This window comes from Rhinichthys klamathensis, unplaced genomic scaffold (assembly GCF_029890125.1).
Source record: "Rhinichthys klamathensis goyatoka isolate OS25496 unplaced genomic scaffold, OSU_Roscu_1.1 h1tg000015l_1, whole genome shotgun sequence".
Classification (NCBI taxonomy): Eukaryota; Metazoa; Chordata; class Actinopteri; order Cypriniformes; family Leuciscidae; genus Rhinichthys; species Rhinichthys klamathensis.
In genome coordinates, this window is record NW_026606567.1 from 2,326,629 (window position 1) to 2,341,071 (window position 14,443).

The 14,443-nt window shown below is 38.4% G+C and overlaps 1 protein-coding gene across 2 annotated transcripts in view; it reads left to right on the forward strand.

The window, feature by feature from the left end:
* The window catches only part of adgrl1a (adhesion G protein-coupled receptor L1a), a 195,112-nt gene that overhangs the window by 85,536 nt on the left and 95,133 nt on the right, over window positions 1–14,443 (forward strand). For both annotated transcript variants that reach the window (XM_056232578.1, XM_056232568.1), the window contains exon 2: window positions 7,275–7,440. In XM_056232578.1, coding sequence (XP_056088553.1) covers window positions 7,371–7,440 — 70 coding nt within the window. In that variant the 5' untranslated portion in view covers window positions 7,275–7,370. The remainder of the gene's footprint in view (window positions 1–7,274; window positions 7,441–14,443) is intronic.

Sequence of the window (14,443 nt, forward strand, 5' to 3'; positions counted from 1 at the left end):
AAAAAAGGTTTTTTTTACTTTTTCCGCTATTATGAATCGTAATACATTAATTCATTGTATGTGTGAATTGCATTTGTATGTTTTTTTTTGTTTTTTTGTTTTTTGCAATAAATGTATACAAAATTAGGACAAGAAAATGAAAGCTTTGGTGACTCTCATTGAAAATAGTTGTTAAGATCACTAGAAGAAACATTTTGAGTCTTCAGAGGAGGTGAATCCGAGAATTATTTTTGAAATGCATGTTATTGATATATTCTGAACAAGTCATCATGCACATTTCATTTAAAGTCCCCCTATGGTGCAAATCAAGTTTTTAATGTCGTTTATATGTTATATGTTGTTTATAGTCTCGAAAATGCAGTTTGAAATCGCTGGTGTTTCTGACGACACAAACTACCTTGTAACCAATCAGGTCAACGTGCGATCGTCAACGAGTGGATCTCTGAGCTGGTGCGAGTGAGTGGAGGCGGGGATAATTTGCATATTCATAGAACCGCGTATACTAAATGAGGCAAAGCTGTAGAGTTACATTCAAGCCATTTTAAGGCATGGAAAAAAATTCAAGGAAAAAACTTTCAAATATGTAGTTTTGGTAATCAAAGATGAGTTTTAAGGGAAACCATGACTGACTCAAATTTTTTGTTTTCTTCCATTGAAACTTCTCTCTAGTGACATTTACCGGACTTCTCCAATCATTCGTTCTGTTTAAACCCTGCCCTTTTCTTTCAATCAACTCCAAGCTCACATTCAAATATGCCTCCATCCAATCAACAACCGGTGGATTGAAACAAGTCCCCGCTCTACAATTTTTCAATAATTCGATTTGCTTGGATGTATGTCAATACGCAAGAAAAGATCTGCCGCTACTTCCGTTTTATCCCAACTTTGAGAAGAAACCTTAATTTGCTCTCCTTTTAACGTCTAGGAGACGTTAAAGAGATTATAAGTGATTTTTCTTTCCTATGGGATCCTCTGGATTTGAGCAAGAGCCTATCCTCCTATCTCTCTTTGTACTGGGAGAAATATCACCATCCTCTTCACTGGAACAGCAACACTGATGATAATGGTGGATCAGATCAGAGCAAAAGGTCAGTCACTGCCCTAAGGCAAGCTCATAGTGAATACCCACACTGCACTGCTCCCCTCTCAACCAGCACAGCCTCCCAAGACCGCCTGCTGTACCTCTTTCTTTTGCTCTCTACCCTGTCTCTCTCTCTCTCTCTCTTTCCCATCCGTCCTTTATCAGCTGGGACCGCGGGAGAGCCATTGTACCGAGTGCAGACAGAGGCGAGATCAAAAGAGAGAGGTTGAAAGACAATTTTTTTCTTATTAACAGCTACAAAAGCGAGGGGAAAAAATAGAGACGGTGGAGCCTCCCAGGAGGGGAGCGTTTTTTGACCATTAGTAACATGCAGACAGCAGGAGGAAGGGCTCTGTGCATACTTCCATGTTTGTTTTCCCTTTTTTACCTCCCGGACTTTGATGCTTTGACCTGCCCGCACGCGAGCGGCCGGTTTTTTCTGTTATGGCCGATTTTATTGGTCACTCTCTTCTCTCGTGCCAGTGGCTGTGGGTTTTTGCTGTGCCACAGGAGAGGAGGGTAAATATCAGAGAAGGTCATGGGGAGGAGAGAGGGAGGATGGAGTGATGGCTGGAATAAATGAAGGAGAGAGTAGGAAGAGAGAACGGAATAGATGGGAGCTGGGAGGGATCAAAGGATGTGTGAAGGGCTGCCAAACTTGACTTTCGACGGGGACAAGAACGTGAAATCAAAATTGATGATCTTTAAAGAACCCCTGAAGTCATTTTGATGAGTCATCTTGTACTCAGGGGCATTTGTAAAATAAATAAATAAATAAATAAAATGTCCAATTTTGTCCCGCCCCCTCATACCAAGTTCTTTTGAACTTTATGTTCATCAAAGAATCCTGAAATAAACGTATCACGCTTTCTACAAAAATGTTAAGCAGCACAACTGTTTTCAACATTGATAATAATCAGAAATGTTTCTTGAGCATCAAATCATCATATTAGAATGATTTCTGAAGGATCATGTGACACTGAAGACTGGAGTTATGATGCTGAAAATTCAGCTTTGCATCACAGTCAGGAATAAATTACATTTGAACATATATTAATACAGAAAACTGTTATTTTAAAGGTGACATAGTATGCCCCTATTCACAAGATGTAATATAAATATACAGGTCCTTCTAAAAAAATTAGCATATTGTGATAAAGTTCATTATTTTCCATAATGTAATGATAAAAATTAAACTTTCATATATTTTAGATTCATTGCACACCAACTGAAATATTTCAGGTCTTTTATTGTTTTAATACTGATGATTTTGGCATACAGCTCATGAAAACCCAAAATTCCTGTCTCAAAAAATTAGCATATCATGAAAAGGGTCTCTAAACGAGCTATTAACCTAATCATCTGAATCAACTAATTAACTCTAAACACCTGCAAAAGATTCCTGAGGCTTTTAAAAAACCCCAGCCTGTTTCATTACTCAAAACCGCAATCATGGGTAAGACTGCCGACCTGACTGCTGTCCAGAAGGCCATCATTGACACCCTCAAGCAAGAGGGTAAGACAGAAAGAAATTTCTAAACAAATAGGCTGTTCCCAGAGTGCTGTATCAAGGCACCTCAGTGGGAAGTCTGTGGGAAGGAAAAAGTGTGGCAAAAAAAAACGCTGCACAACGAGAAGAGGTGACCGGACCCTGAGGAAGATTGTGGAGAAGGACCGATTCCAGACCTTGGGGGTCCTGTGGAAGCAGTGGACTGAGTCTGGAGTAGAAACATCCAGAGCCACCGTGCACAGGCGTGTGCAGGAAATGGGCTACAGGTGCCGCATTCCCCAGGTCAAGCCACTTTTGAACCAGAAACAGCGGCAGAAGCGCCTGACCTGGGCTACAGAGAAGCAGCACTGGACTGTTGCTCAGTTTTGCATGTCATTCGGAAATCAAGGTGCCAGAGTCTGGAGGAAGACTGGGGAGAAGGAAATGCCAAAATGCCTGAAGTCCAGTGTCAAGTACCCACAGTCAGTGATGGTCTGGGGTGCCATGTCAGCTGCTGGTGTTGGTGCACTGTGTTTTATCAAGGGCAGGGTCAATGCAGCTAGCTATCAGGAGATTTTGGAGCACTTCATGCTTCCATCTGCTGAAAAGCTTTATGGAGATGAATATTTCATTTTTCAGCACGACCTGGCACCAGCTCACAGTGCCAAAACCACTGGTAAATGGTTTACTGACCATGGTATTACTGTGCTCAATTGGCCTGTCAGCTCTCCTGACCTGAACCCCATAGAGAATCTGTGGGATATTGTGAAGAGAAAGTTGAGAGACGCAAGACCCAACACTCTGGATGAGCTTAAGGCCGCTATCGAAGCATCCTGGGCCTCCATAACACCTCAGCAGTGCCACAGGCTGATTGCCTCCATGCCACGCCGCATTGAAGCAGTCATTTCTGCAAAAGGATTCCTGACCAAGTATTGACTATTGAGTGCATAACTGAACATAATTATTTGAAGGTTGACTTTTTTTTTTTTATTAAAAACACTTATTTTATTGGTCGGATGAAATATGCAAATTTTTTGAGACAGGAATTTTGGGTTTTCATGAGCTGTATGCCAAAATCATCAGTATTAAAACAATAAAAGACCTGAAATATTTCAGTTGGTGTGCAATGAATCTAAAATATATGAAAGTTTAATTTTTATCATAACATTATGGAAAATAATGAACTTTATCACAATAAGCTAATTTTTTGAGAAGGACCTGTATATGGTGTCCCCAGAATGTGTCTGTGAAATTTCAGCTCAAAATACCCTCCCAGATCATGTATTATAGCTTGTCAAATTTGCCTTCTTTTGTGTGTGTCCCTTTAAATGCAAATGAGCTGCTGCTCTGTTTCTGGGGGATTTCTATTGAAAATAAAATTAATCCACTGCTCTCTTGTCTCATCTGAGGCTGGGACTCTAAATAGTGTTCAGTGCTCGTCTGTGCAGCAACGACAGAACAGTTTGCATGCTTTGCTCAAACGTTTGCCATTGCGTTAGAACTGGTTACGCTGTTATCGCTTGCGAAAACCAAATGGTGACGCCGGGTGGAAACGTGCAGATTAAGGGGCGGTAATATTATAATAAGATCCCCTTCCTACATCAGAAGGGGAGCGAAATTTAATGTTTCATGTTTTCTGGGTTGGTAGATGCACCGGGGACCCGATTATAGCACTTAAACATGGAAAAAGATTTTCATGATATGTCCTTTAAATTGTAATAATATTTCAAAATATTACTGTTTTTACTTTATTTTTAATCAAATAAATGCAGCCTTGGTGAGTAGAAGATATCTCAAAGACATTCGAAAATCAAATGTCCCTGGTCTAATTGTGCATGATTCATCAGAACAAACTTTTTTTTTTTTTAAACAACTTTTTCTGCCTCTAAATTGATTTTCTTTTCTGATGTAACCAAGGCAGTGCAGGAAAGTAATTAACAAAAATATATTATTTATCTATTTTCAATTATCCAAAATCAAGTGCTGCATTACATTATTTCCCACTGAATATTCTGTTTTACTTGGAAGATGGTCCAATTATGAAAGTTAAATAGGTTGCAAGCTTGGCTCAACCTCACACAGTGATTGCACAGTGATACACAGCGATTGTATCTGAACAATCTGTTACATTAGTGTCTGTGTGTAGTGGTTTGGTCTACATTATGGGACCAAAATTGGCCCCAAACACTTTCCAACATGAGGAGGAAAGCTCAGAAAGTTTTCTGTGAGGGGTTTATGTAGGTTTATGGGATAGTAATTAATTATTATTAGCTAATAATTAAAATCATTTGGAGTACGTGTGTGTGTGTGTGTGTGTATCCCTGTTTTTATTTTATTCTTCAATTAAAGAATTCTTCACATTTTTATTATTGGCAATCTATTTTTCACATCTATGACTAGGGAGGATCAATGAAAAGAGTGGGCAGAGGGTTATGGGATCAAAGCAAATCCCCTTGAAGAGACACATAGGCACACACACACACACAGGTTCTCCTCCCAATAAACACGCAGTACGGTCTGTCTGTTCTTTCTGAACGCACAGCAGGGTCAGCATTAGCTCTAATAATTCAATGCATTTCTGTCGTTTTTTCTTTTCAGCCCTGAAGGAAGAGCAGCCTCCAAGAACAAATGAAAGAAACTTCCAGACTGTGATTTATTTCATTAGGCAAATGAGATGTGTGAGCCCTCTGGCAGTACTGACTCGAAAACTGTCCACTCTCTCTCTCTCTCTCTCTCTCTCTCTCTCTCTCTCTCTCTCTCTCTCTCTCTCTCTCTCTCTCTCTCTCTCTCTCTCTCTCTCTCTCTCTCTCTCTCTCTCTCTCACTCTCTCTCTCTCTCACTTCCTGAGCCTCTTTACACCTTTGCATTTCTCTCTCGTCTAAACGTGCACAGAATGGCCACTCTTGGTGTTTGCATGGTGCATGTCCTGCGGAGGGCCGTACGTTCACATCCATGCATATGTAGCACGTCACGTCCAATCAAGCTCTGGAATGACTGGAACTGAAGTGTTTGCCAGGGAACAGCTGTTGCCGTGTTAGTGCAGAACAAAATGGCCGCCATTCAGCTCTTGCCGTCTAACTGTACCTGACCGATGTGAAGTGTGCACCGAGAGCTCCTCTCAATTATTTTGACTAAGTGTGATGTGAAATAGGCTGTGTGGAGCCAGAAAACATGGATCAGGTCGGAGCAACAGGGCATCTGGCTTCAACAGAAAAACTATATTTACAGTTTACCTGGATGCGAAAACTGGCTTTTGATTTTTGAATGTAGCAACATTGATCTTTCCTAGTTAGAAGAGTTTGTTTTCACGTAATCGCATAGAGTATGTTTTGGGCCTCAGTCTAAACAATTCATTCGAATTCACAGAACATATGTTTTGCTTTTGTTTATTTGGTTACTACTGGTTACTATTTATTACTACTGAATTATTGGTGAACAACAACACCAGGGAAGATATGTTGACATGTTAGCACAGAACAAAATTGCCACCCTTCAGCTCTAGCCATCTAACTCCAGCTGACAGCCGCCAAGTTTGCACTTCTCAGTTATTTGGAATAAGTGTGATATAAAATGGGCAACAACGGGGCACCTACTGCTTTTCTATTTAACTCAGATTATCTTCAAATGATTTCTCCCCCATTACAACAGTCAACCTAAAAGAGTAAATTGATCGTAGGCGGGGACAGATTACACTAATAGCTGGTAATGGATTGCATTTGGAAAATCTTGAAAAATCAAGATTGCTTATCTTTTCCATGTTTCTGGCTTCAGTTTGAAAAAAATCATTTAAGTTCATATAGCAGCATATGTTTTGGTTTGTTTGTTACTACTAAATTATTGGCAAACAACAACACAGGATAGTTGTGTTGGACAGGGAACAGCTGTTGCCATGTTAGTTCAAGAACAAAATGGCCGCCATTCAGCTCTCTAACTCCACCTGACTGCCGCCAAGTTTGCACCTAGAGTTCCTTTTGACTAAGAGTGATATAAAAACAGAAAAAAGAACCAGAAAACATATATGTGTGTTGGAGCAATAGTGGGCATCTCGTTTTGACAGAATGGACAGAATTACAGAAAAACCTACTGTTTACACAGATTATTTTCAAACGACTGCTCCACCATGACAAACGTCGACCTAAAAGATTAAATTGACATAGACGGGGACGGGTTAATCAAACACCTGTTAATGAATTGCATTTGGACACATTTTAGAATGTAACAACACGTGAAATCGAGCTAGCATTGTATTGTTCGCATTTTTCTAGCCTCAGTCTGGACAATTCTCACGAATTTATATTCAAACAGCATGTTTTGCTTTTGCTTACCTGGTTACTTATGAATTATTGGCAAACAACGACACAATGAAACACATTTTGACATCTTAGCATAGAACAAAATGGCCGCCCTTCAGCTCTAGCACGTCTTACTCCAACTGACCGCCGCCAAGTGTGCGACAAGAGCTCCACTCAATTATGTTGAATAAGTGCGACATGAAAAGGGCCGAGCAGAGCCAGAAAACATGGGTCCGGTCGGAGCAACAGTAGGCATCTCGCTTTGACAGAATGAACAGAATTACAGGCCACTACTGGTTTTTTTTTTATTTTATTGAGCCGCAGAAGGGAAAGGCCGACAGTAAGAATTTAGGTCCTGCTATTAGTATTGATCTCTCTTTCTCATTTGTCTCTCTGGTTCTTTTCTCACCAGGTTCTCCATCAGCGAGAGGGCGTGAGGGAAGGAGTGCCCCACATTCAAGCGCCCGCTGACCGCACTCCCCCCACCACCCTTCGCTCCGTCCACAGCATGGCTCTCTCTCTCTGGATCCTCTTCACGTGCACCATCGCCCTGAGCAACATCAGCCCCTCTGCACAGGGTTGGTACTCCACCTATTTCTCTTCAGATCATTGCATAACGAGCCACTGAATTTGTTGTTGTTTTTGTTGGAACAAATTGAGGTAAACTCAAACTCAAGGGGGCGGTCGAGACATTTGTCTTTGCCTACAATTATCTTTGCCATTAAGGCAGATATGTTACTATTGAGGTAAAGATTCTTAAAAAAAATTGGCTGCGTTTAACTACACTTTAAGACATGCACTTGCAAACTTCCCTAAGCACTTCCCCACAGATGAATCCCTGCTTCCATTTTGAAGTGCATTTGATAAACCGATATTGAATCTTAAATTCCAAAATAAACCTTTTAGTCTTTGCTATTTTCTGCTGATGCAAAACAAGCACTTCACTTAACATTATTTGTAACATACCTTCTAATAATCCCAATAAGCCTTGTGCTTTGTTACATTTAATAAGTCTGAGCTTTCAAATTCTGCCGCTCAGTTTTGATTATTATACCTAATTCGGACTTCGTTGTTAAATGTAACCTTTAATGTCATGCTGAATTAACCAACTTACAGGTATGTTTACAGCATTGAGAGATTGTGAAAAAATGACATGCACTGTATATATATCCAGACGAATTGGTATTGAATCAAAATCTGAATCGAATCAAATCAAGAGCGTGTGAATTGAATCAATTTGTGAAAATCTGTGTCAATACCCATCTTGAGGATTTTTCTTTGGTGTGGACCTCAACTTTCCCACAAATAAAAACACAAAAAACCCTCCTATCTTTTACCAATTTTCTTTTACCAATTAACCATTTATTAAAACAATACATTTATTGACTACAGATGGATACCTTTCAGTTAGAAGTGCCATTTGAAGTTATTCTGGCATATACTGGTCTCCTCTGCCTCTATAAATGGGCCAGTGTGGATGCATGTGAGTTGACCGTGTGTGTGGTGGATAAAGGGACCCATGTGGCAGTAAAGCTGGTGTGGATACGATGGGCCTGAGGTCTGTGGACGGGGGATGTAGCAGGGCTCTGTCCAGCTAGTGCCCTTCCACTCCGACACCACCGCACCATCTGCCTCTCTGCGGGGCCCGTGCCAGGCCTAGAGAGCAGGGAAGCGTGCAGCGTTTGCTTGTCCAGGTGTATTTAGTGGCCGCTGTATTTCCTGTGTTTAATTTGCCTGGTTCTGCTGCTGTGAATTGATGTGATGTACTCAGTGTTCCATTGGACACGTTTTGGCCCCGAGCACGGAGCCGCTTCATCAATGTGTTGTACGTGTGTGTGTGCATGAGTGCCTCCAGCTGTCTCTGTGACCTGGCTCTGGATTAATAATGCATTAATAATCAATTGAGTGTTATCAAGGTTGTGCTGCTAGCGCAGGCAATTTGGAGAAATAAGGAAGCCTTCGTTCCTCTATGGGCTCATTGATCGCCTTGTGTTGCCATTAAAGTGTGCCACAAATAACACATACTCACACAGAGCACATAATTCTGTTTCTCATTTCTGCTGTTCTCGCCGCCTTTGTGTGTGTGTGTGTGTGTGTGTGTGTGTGTGTGTGTGTGGATGGATGCATATACTGTGTTTATAAGGGAGACTGAGGCTAGTTGTAACGATTTTATACTCCCCACACACACACAGAGATAGAGAAAGAGAGAGAGACTATACATTCTTAATGTTACAACAGGTTCCCATTTCAAATAAATGGTGAATTGAACTCTCTATTCCTCAAAGAATCTGAAAAAAATGTATCACAGTTTCCACAAAAATATTAAGCAGCACTATTAAGAAACCGTTTTCAAAATTGATAATAATACGAAATGTTTCTTGAGCATCAAATCATTTTAGAATGATTTCTGAAGGATCATGTGACACTGAAGACTGGAGTAATGATGCTGGAAATTCAGCTTTGACGTCACGTGAATAAGTCAAATTTTATAATATATTTTAAATTGTAATAATATTTTCACAATGTTACTGTTTTACTGTCTTGGTGAGCACGAGAGATTTCTTTAAAATAATTATAATAATAATAATAATAAAAAAATTAAAAATTAGACAAATCTTACAACCCCAAAGTTTTGAATGGTATAGATTTAGAAATCAACAAATATTTACACATTTTGGTTTTGTCTCATTGGTACAAGTACTTATTTTAATTCGGAGCATATACAATTTTATTTGACCTCCTGAGATTTACAGTTTTCTGTATGTTAAACACATCTTCCACTGAATACTCTTTTTTGTGTGTGTGTCAAGATACTTGTGGAGTTCATGCAGCTCAAGTGCTGCTTACAGTAAAGAAAAAAAGAAAAAAATACTAATATATTATGAATTTCATGTTAATTTGTCAAATTAACATGATGACAATATCATTTGTGATAAAAAAAACAAGCCAGACTTTCTGACCCTACTGTATATGTAGTTGATAAATACACATATATATAGTTTTTTATTTTTAATTACTGTTTATTTAAATAATTGTATTTATTTGGTTAAACGGATAATTAAAATGGGTGTTAATACGAGCATATCCCTTATTAAAAAAAATCAACACACACTCTAATTATTGCACATAATCAAAACTTGAGTTAGACTGGAAATGAGTGTTTTCTTATTACGGTAGATTCTTTTTCTTGTTTTTGTTTTGTTTGTTTGTTTGTCCTGACAATTTTTACAGAATATATGATCTTTCACTTTGTATGACAGTTTCAGGGTTTAGCCAAAAGGGAAATGTGACAAATTCGATTTGAAATGCTAAGAAAAAAATTTATTATATATTTGTCTGAGTATAGCCTCAAATGCATGCAATACAGTTACTAGATTTTTATGTTTTGATTTTTTTTTTTTCTCCAGCTTCCAGTGTTTAAATGTCAAAACTAATAATCATAAATTGCTCATAGCCATGCTTGTGGGACTACGTGTGTGTGTGTTTGAATTTATATATTGACAGACACACTTCCTCAGTAAAATATCCCACATTCTGATCCCCTTAATACTACCTTTAGTCCACAGTTTCACAGTCTAATTTCTTCCTTTGGTCTAACACCGTCTGGTACACTAACAGCTCACTCAAACATTCTCCAGCGTGTCTCATATTTTTACTCAATCTAATACTCTGACGCCTCCATATGACACTCTCACATCTCGCATAAAATCACTTCTCAGTCTGACGCTCAACCCTTGATCTCACACTCTTGAATCACAGTGGAATTTTCCCACTCTGTAGCCTAGTATTGTCACTCTTCACTCTAATGCTCACTCATTTGTCAAATATTCTCCCTCAAAGACTTCATTTATGGCTTTTCGATTGAGTGAGACCTTGAGATGTTGAGTGACACAAATTAATGTTGAACATCGCTCACCGTTGCGTGGATGGTTTCATGCCGCTCTGAAATGTCGTAGGGTAAGCAGCACTGCCGGTGATTGTCGGGCCCTTTGATTGGTCCGCTGAGAGGACTTATTTTCCTGTACTTTCGAACAGGGTAATCAGTTTGAAGTCAACACAAAGTGCTGTTTGCAGCCTATTTTACTTCTGAAATCTGAGTGAAACCGGACTTTCAACAACAAAGAAGTGTAGCGTTAAACTTCAAACCCTTCAATTATTGATTTGATGGTGAAACACTGGTATTACTCGTGTGCCTGCATGAGCACTACGGCTCAGCGTGTCAGGGAATATGTGCATGCTAACCATGCTAGCCGTCGGCAGACCATATAGAATGGGGGAGTATTTTGTTTTCATAGGGTGCACACATTTTTATGATCTGAGAAACCAAAACAACCGCACCAAAACAATATCATTGCGTATTTATTATTATTAAAATAGACCTAGTTCTAAATTAACACCACACTCTAAGAAATGAAATGTTGTATTTAATTAATAAAGTTATGTCAACCGGTCCCACAAAACTTAGTTGCTTAAATGGAAAAGGTAATATACAATTAATTCTAACATAATGTTTTAAGTAAATCGTTCATAACTGTGTTAATTAAATGGTACATTACACAATTATTTTGAATAAATGTAAATTATTGTCTTGAATTTAATGACTATAGCTTGAATTAACATGACCTGATTAAGTTCAATTTATTAAACAGAAATAAGCTTTGCTAATGTAATCCATTTGTGTTGATTGTACTTAACGACTGGAACTTAGTTGCTCCTCTGTTAAAAAACAACAACTACTCAAGTCACTTTAATTAACTTTATTCACCTTTGGTTTTTAAATATAATTAGTCAAAGTAATTTTGACCTTCTATGTGCATTACTATATCTGGGACTGTCATGACTGACACAATTATGAAAAATATGTAAGCAAAACTTACATACAAATACAAAGTGTACAAATAAAATTGAAGACACCAACATAAATCCAAGTATAAAATGCAAATAGATCAATACAAATAAAAATCCTAAAATATAAAACTTGTCTGTGAATCTCTTTCACCATCTGACAATGTTCAATCCCATTATAGCTAGTCCCAAAAGTGAATCTGAACTTTGACAACGGCAAGAATGTCTAACATGTATTGCCTGCCGAAATAAAAAAAAATAGAGGCAAATCCTTATAGTTTTTTTTTTTTTAGCTTAATAAACTTCTTTAACTATAAACTTTTCTCAAGGAAGAAAAAAACAATTTGACAACTCGGACTAACAGACTAAATGGATAAATGATTGTTGCACTGCATGTCCACTATGTGCCAGATTTTCGGTCTCATCAAATTTGATCACAAAATACATCATTGGCATTGGAACAATGAGATATACAGTAATTTATCCTTTTTTTTTTAAACAGTCAGAAACACAATGAGCCTAAATAATCATGTATATGCAGTAGCCTAATATATTTAACCATTCCATTTTAGTGGAAATTTGGAGAGCCAAACTCCTGCCAAGAACAAAATATATTTTTAAACAAATACATTTTTTACCTTGAGGCCTCAGTAAACTTAAAAGGAGAACTCCGGTCAATTTTAACATTGAGCTCATTTTTTTGTACATTTGGAGTGCTGTCAGTACAGACAAAAATGACAAAAATCGGTGTTACCTACACCGTGTTATCCTCTTTTTAAAATTCGCACCCTGTTGACTTCAATGGGGCAAGTTCTAAACCTGCTTTTAGCCTCTTAACATCCTTGATTTGTCATTACAAGAGCACAGCCATGTGAGTGGTGTTATTAAGAGTGACCACGGTCAATCTGACTGCAGTAGATCTGAAAGATATGAATAAAAATGATGTTAATTCAGCCAGCTCAAATACCTGTATTTACTTCCTGTTTTCGTTCGAAGTCCACAGCAGTCGATTGCAGTTCGCGCGGGTGATCATTGGTAACTAATATAACTAATGATCGCGCGCGTGAACTCGACAATCGACTGCTGTGGACTTCGAACGAAAACAGGTATGTGAGCTGGCTGAATTAACATCGTTTTTATTCATATCTTTCACATTTACTGGAGTCAGATTCACCGTGGTCACTCTTAACACCACTCACATGGCTGTGCTCTTGTAATGACAAATCAAGGATGTTAAGAGGCTAATAGCAGGTTTAGAACTTGCCCCATTGAAGTCAACAGGGTGCGAATTTTAAAAAGAGGATAACACGGTGTAGGTAACACCGATTTTTGTCGTTTTTGTCTGTACTGACAGCACTCCAAATGTACAAAAAAATGAGCTCAATGTTAAAATTGACCGGAGTTCTCCTTTAAGCAATTCACGTTTAAATTCCCATCAAATGGATGAATTCCAAAAAAAAAAAAAAAAAAAAAAAAATTCTAATAGAGCAATATAAATAAAAATTCTAAAATATAAAACTTGTCTGTGAATCTTTCACCATCCGATAATGTTCAATCCCATTATAGCTTTATAGTCCCAAAAATAAATCTGAACTTTGACATCAAGAATGTCTAACAGGTGTTGCCTGCCGAAATAAAAACAAAAGAGGCAAATCCTTATTGTTTTCTATATGGAAGGAGGTTAAATTAACTGAAGTTTACAAGCAAGAGGATTTATGCTGCAGAAAATTCTCACTTCACCGTTAGAACATACTAAGTTCAGACTTTACATACATGCTGACTTAGAGAACGTTTTTATGAAAAATAAAAGGTTTACCGTTTGCATCAACAGGAGAAAAAGAAAATCAGCAATCTAATAAATGCCGTTTATGTAACCAAAAACAATATTCACCTTAAATTGTTTGAGATGGCTTCATTATAATAACAAACCAGTGTACGTTGTATTTAATGTTTTGATCTAATTAGAAATCAGAAAATAAGTGAAGTTTAAATGCCAATTACCACAACCAACATTCTGTGTTTAGATTGCTAGATGTTTTGTCTAGCAGCAGTCCAAAATCCAAAGAACTGAGCCTCCCCAAGCAAGTCGATGACCAACTACAGTCTTGTCTGCTTATTTCAAACATTCATTGATCACAGTGTACTTTTAAAAGTCCAACGCCAGGTCCAGTCTACATTCTGTGTTTAGATTGCTAGATGTTTTGTCTAGCAGCAGTCCAAAATCCAAAGAACTGAGCCTCCCCAAGCAAGTCGATGACCAACTACAGTCTTGTCTGCTTATTTCAAACATTCATTGATCACAGTGTACTTTTAAAAGTCCAACGCCAGGTCCAGTCTTGTCTGGTGCAGGTGATTTTACTCATGCAGTTTGTTTTTGAGGACCTGCACTTTAGTGGAGAGCTTGTTCCCATCCAATTCCATGAACACTTTCTGAAAAAATTCGAAAGTGTATCGCAGCTCCTTGGGATAGCTCAAGTTTAAACAGTAGATCAAGCCAAACAGGACTGCACATCCATTTGTAACCTCTCTCAGATCTCGCAGCACTGTACAGCCTTCAATGACGACGCCAACATCCTCAGGTGGATCTGTAGCATCTGCTCCATCATGTCGAACAATGTAGAGACCCAAAGCCAGTCTCTCCATTTCCGTCATTGCCTCAATACCAATATCCTCAATAGCCTATGACAAACAAAGACACCCATTATTAATTATGCATCTATGACACTAGTAACAAAC